The 26,467-nt window shown below is 39.2% G+C and overlaps 1 protein-coding gene across 3 annotated transcripts in view; it reads left to right on the top strand.

Moving 5' to 3' along the window:
* Nucleotides 1–26,467, top strand: part of NTRK2 (neurotrophic receptor tyrosine kinase 2) — a 198,183-nt gene that overhangs the window by 111,547 nt on the left and 60,169 nt on the right. For 2 of the 3 annotated variants that reach the window (XM_054283145.1, XM_054283160.1), the window contains one exon: nt 2,371–2,559. In XM_054283145.1, coding sequence (XP_054139120.1) covers nt 2,371–2,559 — 189 coding nt within the window. Of the gene's footprint in view, nt 1–2,370; nt 2,560–19,886; nt 24,439–26,467 lie in introns of those variants that run through there. The other variant, XM_054283148.1, reaches the window with a different exon arrangement.

The following is a 26,467-nucleotide window of genomic DNA, read 5'->3' as shown; positions in this document are numbered from 1 at the left end:
CCTCCTGTGCAGCAGAGAACAGCAGGACTGAAAAGGACTTAAAGACGTGCATCTATTAAGTTTCAGAGTGGAGAGAATTCCCTGTTTGTTGTGAGAGAAGAGATTTGATGCTCATTCTAAAGTATATTAATATAAAAGTATTTTGTTTTCCCAAGAAAGTATCAAACAGCCTGCTTCTTTTGAGCAACAACTAGAGATTCAGAAACTTTAGAGATGTAAGGATGGTATCTACAAAAAACCTGAATGCGGTTTGAAATGTGTTGCACTCCAAATGTTTGTGCAAAAAACTCTTGTGCATCTGAAAAATGTGTTGTGACTTAACATAGGTATTGGCTGTGCCATCTAAGTGGCCCATTCTCACAATTTGTTAGGCTCTGCCCTTCATTACAGAAATTTTTGCCAGAAATTCTTTATCCTGGCGTCTTTCCCAGTAGAGTCAATCATGTGGGATCTGAGTGATCAGTAATGACAAAACCAGCCTTAGTATGAGTATTTCACTTGATAAATTGCAGAGATCTAGGCTTTACTTACATTTGTCAACAGTGACATTCCTGTGAAGTGCCAGGTATTTGAAAAATTACTTCTAGTGTTTCAGGCTGGGGGGGAAGTATTTTTCAAACTATGAAAACATTTCCCTCATGCCCCATTAAACCAACTGGGGAGAAAGGAAAGCTAGACAGGGGTGTGAATATACTTGTGTCTCAAAATATAGAGTTGAATAGCCACATGCCAGGATATTTAAGTTTTATGGCTGTGAGCCCTGATGCGTAATGATGAAGTAATTTTGTTAATGATACAGTGAGCCCCAGAAGAGCAGGAGTTTCTTTAATGCTGCCCTTTCTTTGTTGTGTTTGGGACTGTCCTTTTTCTCATCTGGTTCTTCAGCTGTGTGTCTGCTGCCATGCATCTTGCTTGTCTTCTCTCATGTCCTCAGTAATGTGCATACAGAACCTGCTGGTGATCCTGCTGGTCCCTCCTCTGCACTCCCTATCCCTCCTGCAGACACAGCTGCCATCTATGTGGCAGGTTACTCAGCTCTGTCTTGCCTCTACAGTGTTCCTTCTGTCCAGTTTAAAACTCAGTCTGGGAGTCCAACATGCAATTTGGTGACTTGGAATAAACACAGCTTTTTATTGTCCTCAAAATCTTCTCTTCTGCCCCCTTCTTCTCAAGCTGTTGCTGCTGCCCAAAAGCTAAATGCAGTTGGCTAAAGATGCTATTTCAGAATAGGCACTTCCAGAGGGTGATTTTTTCCATCTGTTTCTAGCATTGTCTTTTGATTGTTACAATTAAAAGACGCGAATGTCATCCCAAAAAACTATCGTTAATGCGGATGGAGAATGAAGTGAAATATGTGTATTCTCTGCTGTCTCTTCAGTCAGGACCTTAGGCAAAATGTCTTTGCTGCTAAATGGTGCTTCTGGTTTTCTAAAACTGGAAGAAGTAATGTTGAATTTAAGTGACAGGGTTAGATGTCAAGAGTTCAAATGTTGTCTGTGCTGATTTGCTGTTAGTTCAAAGGCTCCTGCAGTTCACAGTTCACTTCCTGCAGAAGTGGGACACTGTGCTAAGAAGGATATTTTTTTAAAATCTATTTACAAGATTTTATCTGTGTGGCATTTTCATTAAAAATACAAAGCATGGAGTGAAAACAAAACAAAATCTGTCACTGAATTACCGTTCACAATAGACTTTTTTCTGGAAGTTGACTAGATTTATATACGGACTTGAGAGCCAGTAGGATGTGTCCCTGGACAGGATGAGCCTCTCTACAGTAGCTCCAGGTTTTACTCCTCTACTCCTCTCTGCATCTTCTCTGCACCTCTGGAACTATGCAAATTGTCCCCTGGATTTTGGCCCTGAACCCATCTTTCTTTCAGAAATTAGCAGCTTCCCACATCAGGATGAGCCCATTTGCTGTGTCTTTTGTCCTCTTGTAATGCCAGGTAGGGCAGGCATTCCCTGGGTTTGTGCTGTTACTGCTGTGTGCTTCAAGTAGGGCATAAGGTAAAAAAGTTAATGTGCATATTCCATAGCTTATTTCTGAGAATGACAAAATTAGTTCAACAAGTTTTGAGATATTGCACAGTGACAGACTGTGCTGGACAATGGCATTTACTCCAGGTAATGCACCAGTACAAAAACTTGTTTTGATTCCAGTTCCTAATGGACAAAAACCACTGTTCTCCATATACACCCAGAGATACAAAATTTTTCAGGTAAGGTCAACAAGGCACACAAAGAGAGCTTTCGGCTGCAGGAATGAGGGACAACTGACCAAAACTTAAAAAAAAAAAAAATCAATATTACTCATCTGAGGGAAGAGTACCATACACTGGGTTACAAGAAAATCTTTGTTTCTAACTCTAGGTCCGTCTTCAGTCATCAGCAATGACGATGATTCAGCCAGTCCCCTCCACCACATCTCAAATGGCAGTAACACTCCTTCTTCTTCTGAGGGGGGTCCTGATGCAGTCATCATTGGGATGACAAAGATTCCTGTCATTGAAAATCCACAGTATTTTGGAATTACCAACAGCCAGCTCAAGCCAGATACCTGTAAGTACAGACAACTCTATGTGTTTCAATCATTCATTTTACCTGTGCAAGTGTAGCAGCTCCTTAACAGAACTAGCATAACAAAATACTCTAAATTCCTGGGAGTGGAATGGTGGGGTTAAAATATGTGCTATTTACTAAAGGTACATGGGATGAACTGCTTTACCTCTGTCTTAAGCCAAATTCAGCCTTTGTGACAAGGCAATGAAGTGAGCAATGTTATGCTCAAACGCCCACCTCTATTTCATCAAAATCACTGGTAGCCTTTCCATTGATTTCAGTGGTCTTTGGCCAGTCCTGTGCTCTGAATGTATTCTTGGGAGAAAATAGATCTTGGATCAGAAGCAAAAGTCAGTATTGTTACATATGCACTACTTTTAAATTGATCATATCAACATCACCAGATCATATAATGATGTCATATTATTATAACCTAACTTTCAAATCTGAGTATTTGTAAAGTTGTAAAAATCATAAGGGTTAAAACTTCAGTTCTTGTAAATTTCTTGTACAACTCAACCTCCACAGACAGAAATTGTTTTAAATGTTTAAAAGTAGAGCAGAAGAAAAGAAGGTTGCATGCTAGACAATATGTATCACATACAAATTCTTTCATGTTCAATTAATAGCAAGTGGAATGTAAAAAATATGAAAAGCTAAACATATTGAACTATGAAGAGTTAAAAAAAGTATCACTTACTTTAGATGCTACTTTTCAAACACAGTAATAATTTCAGAATTGAAATATTAAATTCTGGGGTTTGAACCAGTGACTAGCATTAATGTACGTAACTGAAAAAATACATAAAGGATATTGCGATGAATAGTAACTGCACAGATTACTATTTCTCATCAGGACACTAAGTTCTCTAAGTGTTTACTTTCCAGCACAAACTGTAGCATAGGGGCTTACTGTCAAGGTTTGAAGCCTTTGCCTCCAACTTTTCAAAATTTAAATGCTGTAACAAATATATTTTTTGACCTGTGCATGACAGCATGCATGCATGACATTAATGCATAACTTCTGACACTGCAAAAAAAGACTGATGCTGAACTACCCACTTACCTTGTGAATCTTAATGCTTATTTAGATCCAGATTGTTTCACTAAACATAGTCCCGAAGAATGGTCCTGCAACAAGAAGTTTATTTCTGCTTTTTATAGTACATCCCTGATGTTCACTATTACTATAGCTTTTTTGTGTGGCACTATTTTGTGGCTAGAAATACTGTATTACCTCTTCTACCAGCAGATAATAACAATCTGAATATGCTGACCCAGCATATGCAGTGGGATCACAAGGAAATCACTGGTGACACATGATCAGCATGAGAAAAACATTATACAGATGCATTCTGATTAGAACATTAATTTTTGTAAAAAATAGAAGCTGCTAAAGAATCATAAATGGGCAGCATCCCTAGTAGTTCTCTCTATGCTTTTAAGTATAAGGCTACTGTACCTCTGTTCCCAGCTGCACTAGACACTTTTTAATTCTTTAAATAAACACCAGTAACTGCAGAGTGTTTAACGTCAGCATCAATGTTGAAACAACATATGTGCTGTTCTGGGGAAAAACACAAACTGAACTAAAATACTAGAATTCTCTCACATTCAGTAAACTGCACATTAAGTACAGACATATTAAATCATGGCTGACTTGTGTTAAGTAGGTCCTGATCCTAAAAATACATAAGTCTGTATTTGGTTTTCTGTGCTGCAATGAAACCCACATGGTGTCAGGGAAATTAATCACAGTACATGAAGTTTGGTTGGTGTGTAAATGCTTGCATGATATGCTTCAGGACTTTGCTGCGGTGCTCTGGGGAGGTTTGAGGGGCTGATTCTCTGCATTCTGCAACATTGCCACTGTGGTCCCAGTCTTTGTGTTTTGGTGGTGGTTTGGTGGTGGTGGTGGTGGTTTTGCTTTTGCAGAGAGAATCAGGTAAACTATGGCAGTGTATAAACCAAGGCAGATTTCTTATACCACCCTGAACATCTATCCAATAAAAAAAGTGTAATTAAATTGTCTTGAGCAAAAATGGGCTTCCCAGATATAATGTCACATATTTCCTTCTTTCTCAGTTGTTTATTATTACAGAGCTGTGCTTGTCCTTTCTTAACCTGCCAACCTCCTCCTGATGTGTATATCTGGTATTTATAAACATCTAACCTAAGTACTTTTGTACCTTGTTCCTGTATAGAATAATGCCAGCTTAAAATGTCATATGGTTTCTTATCTCCAGCAAGATAGTTAACAATTTTGTTTATTTCCTATCTGATCTGAGTTCCATTGTTCACCAGCATTAAACCCAACAATCACTGACAGTCATGCTGGAAAAGGCACTTTTGTATTTAGTGTATGGTGGTCTGTGGAAGAAGGTGAGACATCAAGCTAGATGAAACTGTACACAGATTGTATTGTAGTTTTCACAGAAATGAAGAAATACTTTTGCTCTTAGTAGTAAGTCAAGCTTCTTTTTTATTACCTAATTAGGCCATATTTTGACTTATCTACAGAAAATCATTTCTGAATACACTGTATCAAGCTTCATTGCAAAGAATTAGCAGTGCATGTGTTTAAAAGGAAATTTAAAAGTTGATTACAATCAGTGTCATTTAACATCCCATCACTGTATCTTGTAATTTGGTCCTTTCACTACTGAATAACTAAATCAAAAGGCTGATGACTTCTAAAGACTCTGTCTCAGGTTAAAAGTTACAGCACTTTCCTCCTCTTAAGATGCAGTCTTCAGGGTGAGAAAAGCAAACTGGTGAAGACCAAAGACCCATCAGCTTCAGTGGTCACACAGCTCCAGAGCTCACTCAGGAGGACTGCATTTCTGTCATTTCAGCACAACACTCATCTCTACCTTTAATTGATGTAATAGTAGAAGATTCCATCTTCCAGTTGGGATTGGCTGATATTTACTGCTTAACTACCAGTGTTTCTCATTAGCTTGTTCAGCATATGTCTGTCTGACATGCTAGCCCAGAGCTCCTTTCCATTCCATGTTCTGTTGCTTGGTGCTGGCTAGTGGCTTCATCTGCCACTCCAATATCTTGAATATTTTCACCTTGAAATGATACAGTCTGAGGTACACAGACATGTTTCACACACCTACCAGACTTCATGGCTCCTCTTTGTGTGAAAGCAGAAGGTATTTCTGATTTGTCAATTCTTGTCAGATAGTGAAAATTCTGCTTTCAGGTAGGTGAGAAAGAGCCAGAAGTTTGGACATGCTACAGTGCTCTTTGCAGTTAAGCCATTATAAAACACGTGCTGGTGTATCCACCTGCAAACCTCTTGCCTGGCAATTACCAACAAGGTTCAGTTGTTGCTGTTGAAAATTGAGGCATAACTTTGTAGGGAAGTAACATCACCAGGTCCACAAACCTTGCACGGATGGCAAATCTTACAGGATTTTTGTCTCCTGAAAGCAGCTGGACAATGTAATATCTTGGGAGCATAAATCCTAACCTTTACTAGATTCACTAATCTTGTAAGTTGTCACAGACCCTAAGATTTTTGAGATTTTAATTAATATTACGGCATTTTAAAAACTAGTCCTCTACACCTCTGCACAGAAACTGTAGCTGCTGAAGTTATCAGCCAAGACTGCCACATCGGTTGAAAGAGGACAGAAGAAACAAATCCATTTTCTCAAGGAGCAACTATGGGCTTTCTTCATCACTTAACTTGCAGCCCAGCACTTGGAATGTTTCTGTCCATTACTGCTAGATTTCCATGATTAATGGTGGACATGCAGTCTGACATGGTTGTGTTGGTAGAAATGTGAAAAGCCAAACCTCAGGAGAGGTCACAAAACGTCAGTGGAAGTGCCCAGGCTGAGATTCTTAGGGAAGAACTTGGATAAGAAATTTCTTGCAGGTGGTTTTGGGATTTTGAGAATCAAACTGGTCTTTGAGCCTTACCCCAGTAACTCCCAGCCCTGCCCCACAAAGTCGCTGTGGTTGTTTGGGTGCTACTGAAAGGAAGGTTAGAATTTTGCCCTTTGATGAAAAAGTTTGCAAGCTCACGGTTTCAGACCCCCTATAGTGGAGAAATAGCTGCACTGACATCGGTTTGCACTTCCCAGCTAATCTGTACTTGCCACTCACTGAATTTTGTCAATTTCATCGATTTCAGTGTTGGAAAAGAGCGTTCTGTACTGGGCAGGCTTATTGATTAGTCAATGGATGGTTTAGTGGCAAGATGTTTTCAGTGACTGGCCTTATAAATAGCTACTGCATTTCAGATGGCGTGGTGTGGATTGTGACTTTCATATGGGAAATTTGGGTATGTTCTGTATTTCTGCATTTTCAGATTCTCTTCTTTCAAGTGTAGGAGTCTGAATACGCAGTTTAGATAATAACTATTTTGCTTCTAGTTGGCTTCCATTAAGGAAAGTCTGAAGCTGATTATGAATTGGCAGAAATAATTTTTCTAAAACAATTTTTATTTATTTTGCTGATCTGAAAAAATTAATTTAGCCCATAGTTCCAGTTCCAGAGTAAATTGCTAATTGCATGTGCAGTGCTAATTTTAAAGGCAGAAGTTTTCAGAGCACCACTCTTTTATCCCCTTCTGAGCACTGAACTTTGCAATTTATGCTTAGGGATTTTTGCATTTTAGGGATTGTTACACTGTTTAGTTAAGAGTCACCTCAATATTTTTTGACTCTACTTGTTCTTTAGCTGTATATTTCTCTTTAACATATGCATAGACAGATTTTGTGTGCTAGTGCTCTGCTTCAGTCCACCTTCTTTAATGAATCTTGAGGGAGAGAAGAAATAGGACAGTTATTCTTATGATTTTATCATGACACCCATAGTACTTTTGCTTTTAAAACCATAGACCTTGGATTCTGGTGATGATGTCAGATTTCATTTTTGGATGAAAAAAATCTGAAGAAAAATTTCAGAATATTAGGCAGAGCCCAGAAACCTGAGGAAACAGCAAAAAAAAACCCTGGATTTACTTTTTTGTTGTTGTTGTTCTTTTGTATATTATATTATTTTTTGTTTTATTCATTACATTCTTTTTAAAATTCAGCTTTGATTGTTTAGGAGCATTTGAACAGAGCAGAAGCGTATGAGTGTGCAGAGCTGGCCCTTCTCTGTTACTGTGGGGACACAGTCCTGTCACACAGCCACCAGAGAAAACAGAGGGGAGCAGCTAGACATGAGGGCCCACTGAGCTGCAGTTCCTCTACCAGGCTGCTTGCAGAAGGGTGCAGCTAGTTGTAGTTCAACACCCTGGTTTTTTCACAGCTCTGACCACTGACACCTTACAAGGGAGTCTGGTTTCTCTTAATTTTGGAGCATGTTGACAACCTTCTTCCCAACCCTTTGATCAATATCAGTGAGTCATTCAGTATGAAAAAAGACGTAGTTGTCTGTATTTCCAGGGTAGATGCAACAAAAGGAGGAGCTGTGATCACCTGGTCTGTATTTTTAAGGCATCCTTGTCCCAGGAGTCCCACAGCAGAGCCTGCCACCAGCACATGTTTCTTTGCTGGGTGCTCAAGCTTCTCTGCCAGGCAGGGACATGACACTCTGGTGAAATGAAAGGCGCTAACAAAAATAAAATTCACTGAGAGAGTTTCAGGCTGCAGCGACCTGACAGGCCTCTGATGCAGAGCAGCATATTTGTCTGTTTCTGGGTGTGGCTCACCGTGTGCCGGTGGTGTCCTTTGGAAAGTAGCAATGCGCAAAATACTGACTGTCGGCAGTGGGTAGTCTCCATTTGACTTTATTCCAGACTGCGTCTGTCACCCTGCACTTTCCTACAGTCCTGAGGAATAGGGGCAATTTTTGCCTAACATTATAAGGTAAAAATTAATCAAGTTGGTCCCTGTGCACAGAAGAAGGATTGCCCAAGACAAACACTCTGTGGGCATTTCCATCTCTTTTGAAAGGCTTTTATATTTGAGTGACTACAGAAAAAGGGCTGCTGTAGTGTTTTCTCAGCCAGCTAAGCCCTGAGGCTGGGGATTTTCCATCAACTCCCAAAGCTTGCAGAGCTGAAAATTTATAAGCAGCTCATTTTCCTATAAAAGACACTATGACCTCAGCAGCTAGAATGCAGAGGAGCAAAACTGATGAATCTTAGGGAAATCCAGACTGGGAAGAAAAACATTTCTGTCCAAGTTGAACTTTTTATTCCTGGAATTCATTGTTAATTGTGATTGTGAGGTTTAACAAGGCACTCACTTTGGACTCTTTAGATGCTGAAAACTACAAAAACTTTGTATTCTGAAAGACAAGCATGGATGAGGTTGAGATTACAAGGAGGTATATAAAATATATTTACTTCTTGTCCTGATTCTACTATTTGTTTTATTTTGGAGATATTTTATTGACAGAATGAGGATATAAAGATATATGAAGTTAAATGTTATTATTTGACTAAATACATTTGTAGTTTGACTGCATTTTAATCCCTGATTGCAATCACTATTTAAATTGTGTGTCTTTACAGTTGTTCGTCAAGTCACAGGTATGTCAGAAATGGCTGTTGTATATATCAGTGGTGTAATTCCATTAGTTGTCTTTGACTATTTTTTTCAACTGGGCAAGGGATTTTTCTCCCAGACCATACCTTTTAAGTCTCAAATATTTTTCCCAAGAACATGGTTGCTTATTTCCTTTGTCCAACTAATAAAATGTAATGAGGAATAAATGCATTTTAGGGAAATTAGATGCTTTTACTCCTGATGCTCATTCTGAGACTTAATACACCTGCATTTTTTTGTTTCCCAGTCAGATGGGCAGCATTGTCCCAAAGGCAGAAGGCTTCAACTTGAAAAGTGTGGGATTTTACCTCACTAAATTTCAGAATTTGAAAGAAAAACTTATACATTTCCTCATTTAGTGTTGAGGTGAACCCACAGAATCACTTTTTTCTCCAGGATATAATGTTTGTTGCAGTCTTGATCTGTCCTTTTGATTTATGTCTAATCAAAAAAGGAAGATATCATTCTCTCTGCAAAATATTTGCATTTTATTACACAGAATGTTGTTCTGTCACCCAGATTATTCAGTAAAATATTTTCACTGAAGTCCAAATGCTGGAAATGCAACTGCAAGAAAGAGCAGCTTTGACTCTGATCTCTGTTTTGTGGCTAGCACAAGAGTTTTACCACCTGGAAATAACAGCCCATGAAACATACTTCAGGGTAAATAGCAGATGTTACAAGGACATCTGAGCAAAGAAGATCCAAAGTATGCATTTCAACTACATAATATGTGTCAAGACAGTATGAAACATGCACTCTCAATGAAGTGTCCAGTGTCAAAATTAAGGTGAAACCTTAATTAAGGCTTTAAATTGCTTAAATTTGTCAGGTAGACTTCAGATAAGAAACCTGCTCTTCCTCAGCAGAGCACTGAAGTACACTGTCTACATCAAGCCCAACTATGGGCTTCAGTCACAGAGCACAGAGTCTATGAAAGATAAGTGAAATTAAACGCAAGTTCAAACATTCGTTGCAATTAGGGAGAATTATTACTCAAGATGAAAAAACCCAGTGTGGTGCTTTTACTGCAGTGTAGTCTGCATGGCATTGCCACATTCATTTTGTTGTTTGATAGTACATCTGTATCAGAAATACATATAATGTTTTGTCTCCAGAGCGCCTATCTAAGTAAATGACAAATAGTAATTTATATTCTAATTATTGAGTTATGCTTTTAAGACTCTGCAAACTAGGTTCTATGGGTGTTGATTTTATATACAGAAACCTGCATGGGGAGTACTTAAACTGAATGGGAAAAAAAAAAGTTAATCCATTCTGAAAATATCCCTGTCATGAACCTATGCATGGGAGTGCGATTTGGCCTTGGATTTATTTCTTTGTGTTAGTGAAAGTTCTGGCTAGATGACAAACACACATCTCAGGAAAGTAAGAATAACATGAGAAATTTTAAATCTGAGAAATACTTAAGTGTGAGAAATTTAGAAATAAATAACTTTTTAGCCAAAAGTATTTCATAAACCCTGCTTCTAATTTTCTTGTATTCATCACCAAGCAAGTTGCATCATTATTCAGGAACATGTTTGTGTAAAAGTGCAGTTCACCCTGAGCACGAACTCAGCTAAGGATGAATTTTGGGAGAAGATTATCAGGAATACAGATACCCACACTAAGCATTGGTTAAGACAGAGTAGTATTTATTGCAGTTACAGTGTGATGAACCATGTTGTTTTTCAGCTGTGTGTGACACCTTCACTGCTCTCGCCAGCAGCTGTCTCTCAGCAATTAAGGCTGTTGGTGCTTTTAGACTGACAAGAGAGAGAAGTTTAGCAGTTTGCGTCCTGCAGGACCATGTGGTTGGCTTTGCAAGCCTGCAATTCTGCCACAGGCAGGAGATCTGGATGGCCTGTTATGCCTGGAGCCATCAGAACTCTGAATATATGCATTGGCCTCATGAATCTGAGTGTGGTTGGGGCAGTATTGACTTGCATGGCAGCTCACACACAGCAGGAGTTCACCTGCTCACTGTTGTCCCTCCCTTTCCTACATCATTTGTACTCTGGCTACTAAATTCTACCAGCGACCTGCTTTCCCCCTGCATCCCACTGGAGATGGATATGAGGGCTGGTTGTGAGAAGCCTTTCCCAGCAAAAATGCCACTGAGGTTCATAAAGTTAAAGTATGCTACTTTTGGTTTTGACAGGTTTTTGGTGAGGAGCTCCTCAATGTCTCAGACTATCTGTTTTACAAATACAGGGTAGATCAGCAACAAGTTGAACCTAACAGACAGTTAAAATTTTATCAGAGATGAAATAATAACTATTTATAATAAAAACTCAGTTGACAATATTATTAAGTACTCTATAATGTTCTTAAAATATTTTTGTCAACATTATCTTCTTAATAAATTTTAAATAGGTTTCTCATGTTCTACGAGATCAGCTGGAGAAAAAATATAAGATTTTTTTTTTCTCAGTGGAAGATGTTTAATTAATATGCCCATTTTAATTTAGATATATATTCTGTATAGTAAACTACCTGAGTTCAGCATTTTTGAGTCATATAAAAACTAGGATTATGTGAGTAGACAATCCCAGGAATGTATTTCCATCATTAAACAACAGCTGAAATGTATTTTATGATAATTTTTTAGAGCTCTTCCTTTCTCACTTGCCCTTAAGCTAGTTTTTTTTTTTTATTTGTTGGACAGAAGTGAGAACACCTTTCATTACCCTCTGCTTTCTTGGTTAAGGATGCTGAAGGGACCTCTGCTTACTGGGATATGTCTGAGGGACAAAAGGAGAGACAGGCAGTCCTTGAGCTCAGTAGCAAGTGGCAGTGAGGGTTGTAGTGGCTTTCTCAGCCTGTGATTGAGCAGAACATTCCACAGAGAATGGGCTATTGATCTTCCAAAGTCAGAATGTGGAGTGAATTATGAGGCATACAGATCTGGTATGAGGTGAACACTGGATTGGTCTTCTCTCCGTGCCCATACTAATTGGAGACTATTATTTGCAGATTGAGAGGGACTTACTGGGATTGAAGTACAAAACTCCTGAAGGGGAAAATACGTGTCAAATAAGCCAAGTCAAAATGCTGCAATGAGGTCTGAAATTCTTAAAAGTTCTCCAGATGAAACATTGTGCAGTACCTATGGCTAGCAACTTGCCTGTTAGCTTTGGGGGCCAATTAAACAATTAATTGGAAAATATATGGCATGGGGACATTTTTTTGCATTTATAAAAATATATATGTTGTATGCATATCAATTATTTCCTGTTTCTCTACAGTGCAACATATGTCTCTAGATCTAATATTATATATAATAATACTCTAATGTAAATACTCTCTCTAGGGACTTTTTTTTTCAATTTCTGCAGTTGAGAGACTCTAAATTCCATTTTCAGGTGTCAGCTAGTCCCCTGAAACAGCATTCAGGTGCTAAATAAAACTAAGCAATTGGTTTTATAAGGAGCCCTCAAAAGCTTCAAAGTGTAAAGTCTGGTCAATAGAATTCAGAGGTTGAGTCAGCTTAGTGCTTTGGGAAATTCCAGTAAATTATTGCTTCACCTTTAGCTACCTAAATGCCTTTGAAAACTGGTCATTGGAAACTGCTGAAAGTCAGTAGTTGCACAGGCTGCAGGAAAAGGCTGCAAGAGGATGCCTTGAGCAGCTCTGAGTTGTATTGGATGGTTGGAATCAGAATTAAGAAGATGGGAAGCAAAGCTGTTTTCAGAGAGGCTTTCTTTCTTTCCTCCTCCCACCTTGGTTTATTTCCCGTTGAACTGGAAAGAAGGAATGGAAAATGGGATGGCTGTCTCTATAATGTTATTTATTCCTAAGACTGGATAGAAACTAAATCTTACTTCAAACAATCTCCAGTTTATATAATTTTGAAGGAAAGACAGATTTGACAGAATTTTCTACTGCTATTAGGAATACTTCCTTGAGCCAGAGTTTCAGCTAGAAACTTTCTGAAACGAAGCCATTCCCACATTGCAACTCTTATTTCTGAGTGTTGCGGACAAATTCTTTACATGATTTGGTTTTGGTTTCTTAGGCTTTCTTTCAAAGATGTAGGTTTTTTCGTGCCCACAGCTTGGAAGGCCTGTTGCTGCCTTAACAAAAAACCCCCAAGAAATATCTGGAAACAATACCCATCAAGTGCAACATGTTCCACACAAAGTAGGAACAGAAAAAGGGAGAAACAAATGGAAAAGAAACAAGAATCTCAGCTTCAGCTTTTGGCAAAGAAAACACAATAATTACATGTCTGATTTGTTCCAACCACTTTACAGGAGGACATGATTTATCTTGTCCCTGTTTTATTCTCATCAGAAGAAAAGCAACAGTTTTGCAGTATTTGCAGACTCTACTCAAGGCAGTTGAGATTGAAATAGCAAAGGGATTGCCTTCGGACAGAAATGCATTGACCTGCCCTGTAGGAAAGCTTGAAAAGCTCCTTCTTGGGTGGTAAAGAGCGAGAGAAATGCTTGTAGGGTAATTCTTCAGTCTCTGGTTTGGAAGTACCCTGTTACACATGTTGTGTTTAATGGCTTTGTGATGCTTTGATCCATGAAGTTCACTTGTGCAATGGCAGGTGTGTGAAGGTGCTGTATAATCGGGTGAGAATTAAATTATTTGTGTTATCATTGTCCAGCAATGCCATTCCTGCTTGTGTTGATGGTAAATTCTCGCTTCCTTTTGCATATTTTATCTGCTCAGTTCAGGCATGGACAAATAACTATAGTGGATCATGGTAGTAACTCTTCTAGTACCTGAAAATGGCAGTACCTATTAGGAACCTTTTTTCAAAATAAGCATCCAATAAACCTTAAGTTGAGTATTTCTTTCAAGTCTTCTAACACCTAAAGATTGGCTTGTGCTCGGTGACACATTGATGTCCTTTTGTAAATACTCTAACCCTGTCTAGTAAACAAGCAGATATTCCCTGAATGTAACACCTTCCCTGACACTAACAGCAACATATTTATATCCTTCTATGGCTGAAATACTCAGGAGCAGGAGAGCAGAAGGGCAGAGAGACCAGAAGCAGCTGTAAGGCCGCAGTCACAGATACCCACAGCCATTGTAACAGTGAGCTGATGCTCATCTGTCCTGGCAGGTGATGATGTGTTAGGAAGATCAGGGATGATAAGTGTCCTGCACTCAGTGCAATCACAGGGTCGAGCCTTTAGCTCTGCCCTGAGGTCTCTGAACCCCCACAGCACTCACAAAGTGCTGGAGAAGGACACCCCATCTGCAGCAGGACAAGCAGAGGCTAGTTTGCAGTCCCTCAACTTCGGCAGCCCAGGGCTGACTGGAGGTGTGAGCTGTGACCAAGTCACATCAGTGCCGAGCCGCTGCTGGGCAGTGTGAGTTAGTGGGCTGGACTCCTTCAGATGCCATAGCCAGCCCCAGCAGGCATCAGACATGGAGTTCACAAGCTCTGTGCTCAACTCAGCCTGGCAGGAAAGGGACTTTCAGCCTTGTGCCCACCCCTGAGAGGAGACAACAGTGCTTTTTTACAGTGAGGTATAGTTTCAGACACAGTAAATCTCCCTTCTCATCTGGAAGATACGGTTTGGAGCAGACTTAAGACTCAAATTCACAGAGAACTTCTTGGAGCACACATTTCCTTTTTGTCTTAACTTTTTTACCTGAAGAGGAGGATGACTATTTCCCAGCTTGCTAAACGCTTTTGCATTATGCATTCTAATGTAGCACATATCCTTGCTGGAAATGGTTTCCCACATTTACCATGAGGTTGAATTGCACTTTAAAGTTACAGTTTTTGCCTCTTTTCATGGCAGAATTATAGAGAACCCTGGCATTGTACCACACTGAGGAATAAACACAGTGCAAAACAGAGTATATCTTTCAGGAATCATAGAATCATTAAGATTGGAAAAAACATCCAAGGTCGTGAAGTCCAACTTCTGACTGAATGAGGAAGATGAGAAGATTCAAATTTTTTTTTGCAGTGATAGCTTTCCTCTAGAGGCCCCATCCAGAATTGATTTCCCGTTTTAACCAACATGAGTCTTTCCTGCCTATTGATCTCTGTGTGTTTTAAAATTGGCCTGAACATCTGAAACAGGGCTGTGGTAAATGGCAACATTAAACAAACTGGTAAGAGATTTATTCTGGACTGGTAGGTTTCTTTTTTTGACTTCAAAACAGAGTCTTTTCAAGACAGAGCAAAGCACACAGGTGTATTCACTGCTCCTGCAGAAGACAGCTTTGCCATTTCAACTTTGCAGCTTGTGTTCATTGACATAATATGTGCACAGAAATACATACAGCACTTCTATGGGAAAAACACAGAAAAGTGTTGGGTGTTTTTATAACAATGGAGAGAACATGTACAGAGAAATGCTTGATTTTTTTTTTTTGGTCTCCTCTTGGGATGGAGTTCCTGTCTCTGTGTGACATAGTTATTTTTCATCATATAAAAAGGACTGTGCCCACCCACAGCGAGCTCTTGGCCTCATCAGAGCAGTCATACATCCCATCTAGATGTCTGCAAAAGCTTTTAAAAAACATTGTTATGCTTTCTGTGGTGTTTCTCTATGGGTATACTATATACAATCATGCATGTTAAAATCCACACTGTTCATTAGCTAAAGCATCTCAAGAGATGAGTTTTCATTTTTAAGAAAGAAGAATAATTATTTGAATGGAAATGTGGTCTCAGGAAAGATATCAATCCCAAGTTTAAATCTTTCCAAGATCTTGATGCTCTAGTAATAAGGAAAGGAAATCCTGGTTCACAAGCTAGGATATAAACCCTCCATGGTCACAAGCTGCCCATTATTCCCTACTCTGCTTTCTGGTTGAATTTCGGAGAGGCTGTGCCTGTGCAGACCTGGACTTTGAGTTTTGCATGGCATATTAGCTCTCTGGATAGTCAGTCTAAGGCAGGCATAGATCAAAGCCCATTTGAACATATTCAAACCAAAACCAGATACTACTGTTCTTTGCATTTGGAATTAGCTTTTGGGTTGCTGCTTTTAAGTAAATAAATGAGCCATTTAATACTGTGCAAGCTAAGCATTTCTTCATTCTGATACACTTGAGTTACTGAGTGTATTCTTTGTGTGTGTTGTTAAGTTGTGCAAGCTATAGGAGGACTGCAAGTAAAGTTACACTTTTGAACAGTTTACTGTGATCTAGAGAAGGTTGATAGCTTGATTCACATGACACGATAGTTTCTTCTCCCTGCCTCTTCAACCCAGTGAAAGGTGGGGGAGCAAAGCATCAGGGAAAAATAATGTAAAGACTTATGAAATGAATCCTGTACATGAATGCAAAAATATGAAGTATACTATTCCATTTTATAGCAAAATTATGAAACAAAGGAAAGTCAATGAGAACTCTAACATTTTGCTTGTTACCTTTAACAGGCAGCTGCTCCTTGTGGGCAGAACACAGTATATGTCCTTAGGCTTTGCTACAGGGAATAATGCCCATGTTGCAAATATGGAGAAATTCTTATCTTTAGGTGTTTAGGCCAGCAAGCACATTAAGGTTGATCCTGGTGTCATAAATATAAACTGCAAGAAACAATTACTGAGAAAACTAATTAGACTGGACAAAACTGAACCAATGTCACAAAGATGCAGCAGATATAAATCATGCTCAGAAAACAGGGGAAGGAAAATACAAAATCCTATGACTCACACCCAAGCAATGGCCAGAGAGGGCTCTGGTAAGAAGTGGCACTCTGGGAGACAGTAAAGTGTACAGATCTCCCACTCCCCCCAAAAAAAAAAAGATAAGCAAGACAAAGGGTAGGCCTGTTGTCAATTTACTCTGATGAAGCCAATGTTTTCCAGCTGTACTTCTCCAAACTTGACACAATTACAATCACTACTTCCCTGTTCTCCATGGTTTCAGGAATAGGATTAAGAAGGCAAAAGGATTTAGGCAAGTAGTCTTTGCTTTTGATACAGTACCTGACTTGTTAAACACGCAGTGTTTGATTAAGGATTTTCTAATTGCCTTTCACCAGGCCAGTGCGTTCGTGAAGTTTTCCAATTTTGCTATGTTTTATCCTAACAGCTGACTAGGCTGGTCAGGTTGAGAAGGGAATTTACCCACATTTCTCTGTACACCAAGAGAAGAGAACTGAAGGTTGGTGCGGCAGGGCCTTGTAGCCGTGGCTTTAACAGTTGGTTGACTTGGTTTTATAGCTTTTAAACTGATGTTTATTGCTTCTCTATATGTTCAGTAGGGAAGTCTTCTTGAATCCCTGATGGCATTGCATTATGGTCATAATTATAAACATCTCAGATCTTTGGGGAGTGTGAAAGGATCAATAGAATACAAGATGAAAAGGAAAAACCTCTTCTAGGTCACTCTTTATTTCTGTATCAGTCTGTGCCCCCCACCTCTAGGCCCCAGCTTCTACTTATGCTGCTGGAGAAACAAGGAGGAAGATTACTAGGATGCTGGGAGAAGGGAAATGTAACAGCAGTGCTTGTGATTATCAAAGGATCTGGGTATTTAAGAGGTGTTCTAATTTACACTGGCTGTTGAAAAGCTGAGGAACTATTCTTCAGATTTTCTTATATTAGGAATATTGATATAACGGCATCATCCTTACTGAAGATGAGATGGCCCATCATAATCCAAATGCTGAGTTCTAACACAAAAATACTGTTGCATGCAGAACTTTTGCTATTCCAAAGGATTGGTACATATACAAAGTCTTTGCAGTAACATAGGAATTAAAATGCAGAATCCCTCTTTCATTACTATCATTTTGCTTAGTCTGGGAGAGATTTTCAGAGCAATTTCTTTTAAGTCACAGAATTCAGATCAGAATGTAAAGTTTGTCTACTGGGAGTCCACGTTGGTAGTGTGAGGAAAACAGTCAGTGGAGCAATGTGCTCCACTGTGTGCCCAGATCCTGCACAGCTTCTGTGTGAGACTGGCAACCAGTTCTACGTCTGGTGGCAGCCTTGAAAGTGTGGTTCCTCCATCATAATGCAAAGTGAGATAGGTCCTGCAGCCTTTACCAACCACCTTGTACAGCCCGAATAATACAGCCTTTACTGAATTATTCCATCTTCAGTAAAAGTCCTTCCCCTCCAGAGCTCCAGTAGTAGCTGAGATTTTAAATGCACAGAAGTAAAGCTGTTCAAAAATAGAATTTTCCTCCCATGGGAGATTTCAGCATTTCAAGATTTTTTGCTGCTTTAAAATAGAGAAAGCAGAGGGAACTTGGTTCAATTTTGTCTAAAGTTTCAACTTGAACAGTTGAAACAGAAAAAAAATTATCTTCAATAAAATTTAAACAAGTTGGTATTTTAAAATGAATTTTTTATGGAAAATATTTTAATTTCAATGAAAATAATTCAAAATATGGGTAAGAGTGTTTATGTGTGTGCTTGTCTGGGGAAGGATTTTCCCACTTTGGAATGTTAAATTTGTTTCTTTGTTTTAGAAAGCAGAAAAGTAACTGAAAATCACCAAATATTTGAAATTTATTTTACATCATTAATATTTTTCAGTGAATTTTTTATTAGATTTATGCTGAAATTAATGCTATAGAAATCAAAATTTTGAATGTCCTGACTAATATTTAATCAATATTAGTATATTTTCTTTCATTCTTACACCTGTTTCCATTATTTTTCTTGTTGAACTTATCTGATAAGGGACTCTAAAAGACAAAAAGTTGTATGTTACTGCAAGTGATATCCAACAAGTCCAAACCTTCATAGATTAAAGGGTGAAACTCCACTGAAGTCAATGGAGCTTTAAATGTTGGCACCACCAGAAAAGTTGTCCTGTGGAATGCACTTGCACTGTCATATTTTGAATGCTCTTCATTCTCATGACAGACATTACTAAAGGAGTCTCTTTTCAAACACTTATGCATTTATTATTTTAAAAACCCATTTGGTCAGAGAGGTCAAAAGCTCTTCTCACCACCATAGGGAGTCCATGGAAATTTCGGCATTCTGAAGTACCACAGGTATCCAACAGCATTAAAACATTAATGATTTGTTTAGTTTTTCTTTTTAACCATGTTTTGTTTTTGTCATGAATCTAAAGTGTGGAATCTAATTATTTTTTGATTGGAAGGGCAAGCACTCCAGCAGGAAAAATGTCACATTAAAATCGGATTACTTCCAACTAGTCCATAAAAAAAAATCTCATAGTGGAATGGCCCAATCCCTGATTGCTTTCTATCACTAATGTCATGCTATAATACCATTTTTATGCTGTGTTTCTGGCAATTTTCAGTATTATCTACACGGAAAATAGATTGTAGATCTCCTCCAAAAGCCCAGTGTTTTTCCTATTTGACTGTACAGTAAAGCTGGAGTTTTCCCTCCTTTCCTATGTTGATATTTTTCCTTAAAAATAGAAAATAATGAAATCACTCAATATTATTTCCATGCATTACTTTAGAGCCCCATGGTCCAAACAAGACCTCACTGTGCAAAGTGCTGGGGACTCTGCAGGTGCACATAACGCTTGCCTGAAGAGCTTTTGGGCTATGGCCCCACTTCTGTAACCTGGAGCTACTTGTTTGTGAAGTGGGCAGGTTACAGACCCGGGGCTTCATGCACAGGGTGAGGAACGGGGAAAGGATGCTTGGTTGTCCTGCCTGTATGAGCAGGGAGCCCCAGTGACTAAATCCTTTGCCCTCAGATCACACAGGACATCTGTGTCTGACCCTGAGGTGGAAGCCAGATATCCTGTGTGGCACCCTCATCCCCTGACCTATCCGTTCTTGCTCCTCACTGTCATGTTGGCCTCCAGCGCAGAAACTTCTAACCAAGGAATTTTCCATTGAGTTCTGCTGCTGATGAGTTTCTTTCTCACCAATAGGTGGAAACTGACAGCCCGGTTTCTCAGGTGACACAAGGAACGGTTCTGCCATCCCAAATGAGGCAGGAAAAACATCACGCAGAACAAGGAATTTTCCATAAGAAACTGTACCATAGCAACTGAAAAAGACGTTGAAGCACATTACACTTTCTCAGCTTGTTGCAACCTGTGCTTTGATGCAACAGGACATCAGAAAAGTGAAGACTTGGGTTTTTTGTTTTTCTCTTCCTCACTTATTTCTTTGGCCAGGAATTGTTTTAACTGGTGCTGCTTGATCATAATGAATTTATTGCAAAATTATGTAACCTTTCCACATCCGTCTCCAAAGTCTCTGCCAGAGCTTGTGTTCTGGCATGCATTGTCATACTGTAGCTGGGGAGGGAGAGGGAACTACATCTGCAAACTTCCATAAGAGATCACAAGCTTCTGAAATTGTAGGACAGCTAACAAATTAGGATGCAGAAGTATTTCCAACAGGCACAGCTGTGCAATATGTGGCATTAAAATCAAGTTGAGTCATTAAGAAGTAGTGATATAGAAGCTAGCAAAAATTTCTGTCTTTTTTTAATTAAACATATCCCAAATATGATTGTCTAGTGTAATAGAAAAAAAAAATCACTGTGCAGAAAAAAGTGGCTTGTGTTGGTTTGGATATGGACAAATTCTTTCTGTACTAGGCATAGTATTTACGTAAAATGTTGCATAAAATCTTAAAGGGAATTCTTTGCAGGACAGATGTATCTTCCTGAGCAGGTATAAAACATTGTTAAGAATGAAGAAACATGAATTAACAGGACCTAAAATGCTTAAGTGAGAAAACAGGGGGATACTTGTCTAGCACTACTAATCACCTGAGGTCTAGAGATCCCCTTTCTTTTGAACAGGAGTGGTTTACTCATCTTCCTTTTCTTTCTATTTTTTAGAGTTCATGCTGCTCCCTGCCCTTATTTTATCTCTCCCCTGTGTTCCTTCTCACTAAACTCCACAATGGGGATCATCCTCCTCTCCTGTACATCTGCAGATATTAATTACTGAGTGGAGAACTGCAGCACATAGAACACTTTCTATGTGTGTACTCTCTTCTTATTCAGACTCACAGCTTGTTCAGTTTCAGAGGTATTTCTGTGCTAAGACATCCCTTGTTTCTGAGAGAATGTCTGTTTCAGGTTCCCCTCAATGTCAGTGACAAGTCTGTCACTGATTTGGGAATGTTGTGTTAGAATCCTGCCAAACTGGACTTGAACTGGACTTGAACTAAAAATGCTGGAGCAGGATTTGTCACAGCTCTGCTTACCTAGGGCTTCCAGCAAGGTCTTTGTGTGAAAGCACAGTTCTTTTAGGACAGTAGCAAGGACAAATGCAGATTTTTCAAGCTGCTTCTTCATAGCTACTGTCCTAGCTTTCAATTTGGTAAATTATGGAGGAAAATACCTTTTAAAACAGCATTGAGAAGAGATTTTTCCCAATGATGTTGTCCCAATGCTTAGTTAGAATAGCCCTCATTAGGATGCAATTTACCATTTTCCCCAGTTTCCACAACAACTGGCATTTCAAAAGCCTACTTGGCACAGTATGAAGGCAAATGATACCCATAGCCCCTGTTCAGAAATCTTCATTTGTTTACATCTATGAAGGTGTGGAAAGAGAGCTATTGTGAGTAGTTTTGAAGTGCTGGTTGTGGCATGTTAATCTCCAAGGACCTGTTTATTTTTAGTAGGATAGTACATACAATACTGTAAACTAACAGCATAAAGACTGGAATAAGCAAAGAATTAGGGCACAGCTAGCAGCAGACCTCACATTTTCCTTTGTTCATGGCAAGTTTTTTCTTTTTTTTTTTTTTTTTTAATAATGTGTCTTAAATTAAGGGATGCTGTGAGTTTCTTAATTGCTTTCTTCAGCAGTTTCTCTTTGTGATAGTTAATCTGGAAGAGCCCCACTTGTTTTCCCAGCTCCCATTTTGTGAGTGAGGATTACTTTCATGGCATACAAGACGATTCTGAATGCAATGCAAGAGAAGTAGTGTTGTTTTAAAAGCTTTTTTTCTGAATGTATTGCCAATTTATTTTATTTTATAGTGCATTTTAATGAACTTTAAGGAGGTCAGAATTACAAGTGAAATTACAAGGAAGTATTTATTGCAGTCATACTCATATCTGAAGACTTCCCAGTTGAGATTTTGAACCTAAGATGGCAGTGAGAAGTTTGTGTCACTGTTTTCAAAACATACCAAGTAAGAATCTTAATGAATATATAACTTATGCTTTATAGCTTTGAGACATTATTCAAGTAGAAAATAACTAATATTTAAAAAAAACCAAAACCACTACTATTATGAAACAGCTAGGCATGCGTTTCTGGCCTTATTTTCAAGGTGGGGAAAACAGTCATATAGGGACTCACTCAGAAGCCTCATAAGAGTTGTTTGCCAAAATGCTTATGATAAATACCTTTTAATCTCTCTCTCTCTCTCTCTCTCTCTCTGTGTGTGTGTGTGTGTGTGTGTGTGTGTGTCTAGTCTTCAGAAGCAAACAATGTTGTCTCTGTGTAGTTGCTCTGTAAGGAAAAATGAAAATCAGTAGTAGTTATTTTTCCAGTTAGAGCCTGTTGTATTCTTGGAACATATAGCTGAATTACCATTCTCTTACTGAAGAAAATGTTACAAGAAGGGAGACTAAATATGACAAGCAATGATGAAAGGAATGCACTAGTCTATAAGTTAGTTTAGAGTTGTACACGGGAAAACATTAGAAAGACTACTCAACAAATCTTAACATTGGTTTATAAATAATTATTTTAGCTTCTGACCCTTCCTCCTATTAAAATTCTGAATGACAGGCTAGAAACACAGAGCCCTGGGAATTGCCTAAGGGCCATTCTGTGGATGTTAGACTACCAAAAGGCAAAGTATCCCTCAGGTTTGACAACAGATTTCAGACATGTCCCTCCTAAAAGCAAGTCTGTACTTGCCCTCCTGCTGGTGGTGGTCTTGCAGGAGGCAGCAGTTAGCAAACGCTGCCTGTGAAGTGCTCTGTTAGGCCACCCTGGTGATGGCTTCAGTGTTTTAGCTAAGCACAGGCCAGGGGCATGTCAAGGGACAACACCCATTTCCTTGGCTGCAACTGTCCGTTCAAGCAGCTTGAGAAAAGAATTCAGCCTTTTCACTGGTAACAGTAAAAATCATGGCAATTTTTACTGTTACCTTTACTGGTAAGCAGGTGGGGTACCCTGCCATTACAGTGCAACAAATGCAGCAGCTGTTTGTATAGGTTACTGCTGCTTAAAATGTTTCCCGAGTAGGTGAGTGAGTACATAGGCAAACTGGCAGTTGTTGCTCTGGGAGATAACTTGAACTTCAGGAGGAAGGGGAAAAAACCCCTACATTTTGCGTATCTTAGTTCTGTGCAGGCTGAAGTGGCTGTAAATATCATGGTGCACAGTAATTGGAGCAAAACAGTTTTGTTTTTTAAGAGCAGTAGTCATATAGATGCTGGGTGAGAAAAGAACCTTTCTGGTCCATGTGTTTCTGGTGTCTTGCAGAGACTGCCAGAATTACATTTGCATTAATTTCAGTCTACAACTAGTATTAAAGAAGATTCAACTGAAAGTACTTTCCAAATATAAAGAGAACAGGGGATAAAAAGGACTATGATTTATGGCGACATCTATTAAGCTTTTACAGAACATCATATGTGTATACTAGTTATCAACATAAAATGAACTGGTACTAATTGGGCAAAGCTGCCAACTCAGTCTTGTTAAAAGTGTAACAGTCTTCTTTAGGTCACATTCATTTTACTGACATTGTATGTCAGATCCTGAATAAAGTTCATTCAGCCGTTTCTGCCGTTCTTCTTGTTTGCCCTGATATGTATGTGTGCTGCTATCAGTGAAAGTTCGTGTTTCAGCAAAGACTGGGTCTGTGTGCTTTGGGAAATATATGTCTCAGGTGTCTGCCCAGTGGCCACTTCTCCAGCAACAGCATGACTGTGGGAGGGCATCCTTTGATTAAATCACGCCTGGTGTTTTCCTCATTCATGAAAACTGACTGGAACAAAATGTTCAAAGCTCTTTCTTTCTCCCTTTCCTCTTCTTTTTTCCCCTCTATCTCCTACTGTCTTTCAGTTCCATGCTTCAAAAGGCTGTAACTGGGTTCATTATTGTGTGAGAAATCAGCAGCAAACATCCATGCATTTTGCTTCATTTGGGCAGCTCCTGTTCCTTAGTGACAGCTGGTTGGCTCAGCACACTATAATTACCAAGTCAAAACCAAGATGCTTTTAGGTAGTGAAAACATATTGGCAGAGACTGAATTTGTCCTCAACCTCGACATGGGCCACGGCTTTAAAAGATCCATTTGGTGGTGGATTTTTGGCACTGTTGGTTCTGGGGCTCTGACAGTTTGTTATCACACTGGACTCTGTGGGAAGCTGTTGTTATCCTAAAGGAGTATATATCTTTGTTTTTCATTAGCTCCTGACATGCTGTATAGTTAACTTTTGATCAATGTATCTGTGTTCATTCTCTTTCTCTAAAATAAAATTTTATTGATGTGCGGGAGGGGATTTACATGTGTTAGTGAGAATTCACAAAGGCCTTACTTAAACAGACTCTGAAGGAACCCTTATTGATACCAAACAGACCTGTGGGTTTGTTGTCTGCAGTGGAACCAAGACATCTCTGATGCTACTTTAAACACACCTCCATTTGACAGACTGGCCCTGGGCTGACTGAGTGACTGGTGCCTGGCTGTCCCCAGCCATGGGGGCATACAGAGCAAGGCATTGCCTATGATCTGCTAAAAGACAGGTGGCCCTGGGCTCTATATTGTGCAGATCGGTTGCAAGGAGCTGAATGTAATGGAGACTTTTCCTCCCTCATCAAATTTATTTTACCAAAGGTTTAGAATATCTCCTTATTTGTCTGAAATATAGAAAAACAATTTCTGCTGGCAGATAATGCAATCCAGAGCTAAACTGAATGAAAGGAGATTTCTTGTATTCTTTGCCACCTGTGTTAGCTAGATGTATCTGTTTTCATGGTGCATGAAAATAACATGCTGAACCAAGACAGAAGAGAAAACATGTGACATTTTTCTGCAAAAGAAATTATCTGAGAAAGTCCTCCTGTTCCCACTGACAAGTCACAGTTTTCTTTTCTCACTTTATCATGCAGCAGGCTAGGTTTTCTATTAGGACAATTAGAATAGGTTCTCATCTCATTGTTATTTTAAAAAAACATAAAAACCTTTAGTGTTCTCAAATCTGGCTGGGCTATAGTTTAGTCTAGTTTACAAATAATGCCCAAGTAGGAGTACCACTGTTTGCTTGTAAAGGTCAATGCAAGGAGCATAGTCCAGTGTAATTTGCATCCTTCCCTAGGACTTGGGAAGGTTGTCAGTCCCTGAAGAATGATAAATCACCCGGACTAGAAACTTCATGGCCTTTACACAGGAAATAATTTGTTTTGTATAAACATATACTTTATTATATTAGTCCTTTGAAGGATGCAGGAGAGAAGAATCGGATCAGCAGAGGAGGTGATGTGTGGTCTGCAATAACCAATAAGGTCTTTTCAAACTTGAAAAATTAAGCATGTGCTATGCTTGTGTAGAAACATAGAAATTTTTTTTTTCCCAAGTGCATTTATAACAAGTCAAAAGAAAAGTCATCTTTTCTTTGCAATTGTTAGGGCTTTGATCCTGAAAAACCCCCAGCACGTTCAGTCTTGCAAACCCTTTGTGAATCCATTTTGTTGACCTAAAGGGGAAGTCTTGAAGGTCTTTTTGTTTGAAGGTAGTACAATGTAATAATCTTCTGACTGCACTGTGGCTGCTGTAGAGGTATCTGTCACAGCCCAGTGGTGAAGATGAATTTTCTGGGTGTGCCTTGCATACCCATGTGCTGTCAATTATATCATAAGCACCGGAATTCTGAAACAGTAGCAGGGCCAAGGGGAAAATGCCCTATGGGGATATAAGCCTTTGTGTATGGCATGTTGCAAAACAAAAAGGTGTGCCAGTCCGGCATTGAAACAAAAGCAGAGCAAGTACCTCACCGTGGAAGAAGGCAGAAATGCTGAAGGACAGCAAGTCTGTTAAAGGGAATAGCTGCTTGTCCAGGTTTGTTCCCCTTTTATGATGTTTTGGTCTTCTCTTCTGTCACATGAGGCTCAGGCAGTATAATGCTAACCCTTTCTATGTCCCCATAGGACAGAGGGTGAACTGATGTTCCTGCCATCTCAACATGTAGGAAGACTCGAGATGTAATTTCTTCATTCTGATGAGTTTGTTTTTTAGTAAATAATGCAGGGTGAGGATAATAATTTGGTTGTTTGCAGCGTCCAGTGTCTTTATCTGTCATTTGGGGATCCTCCTCAGAAATGGCTAAACCCTTAACTTTTCATTGTGTTTAAAGACCACTTACAGCAAAATCCAGGAGAGAAAGAGGTACGCACAGAATCATAAGAACAACCAACCATGTAGCAGCAAAGCCTTAGCTGTGTACAGTTAAGGAAGCAGGCAGAAATTGAGCCTTGTGCTTAGGGGAAGGGTTTATTTCAATTGGCTAAAAGAAAGCAAA

The sequence above is a fragment of the Melozone crissalis genome, unplaced genomic scaffold (assembly GCF_028551555.1).
Source record: "Melozone crissalis strain CALT ecotype California unplaced genomic scaffold, PUWL_Pcris_2 ptg000005l_1, whole genome shotgun sequence".
NCBI classification, from domain to species: domain Eukaryota; kingdom Metazoa; phylum Chordata; class Aves; order Passeriformes; family Passerellidae; genus Melozone; species Melozone crissalis.
The sequence above is the reverse complement of the archived record's forward strand: the minus strand, read 5'-3'. Positions and strand labels throughout refer to the sequence as shown.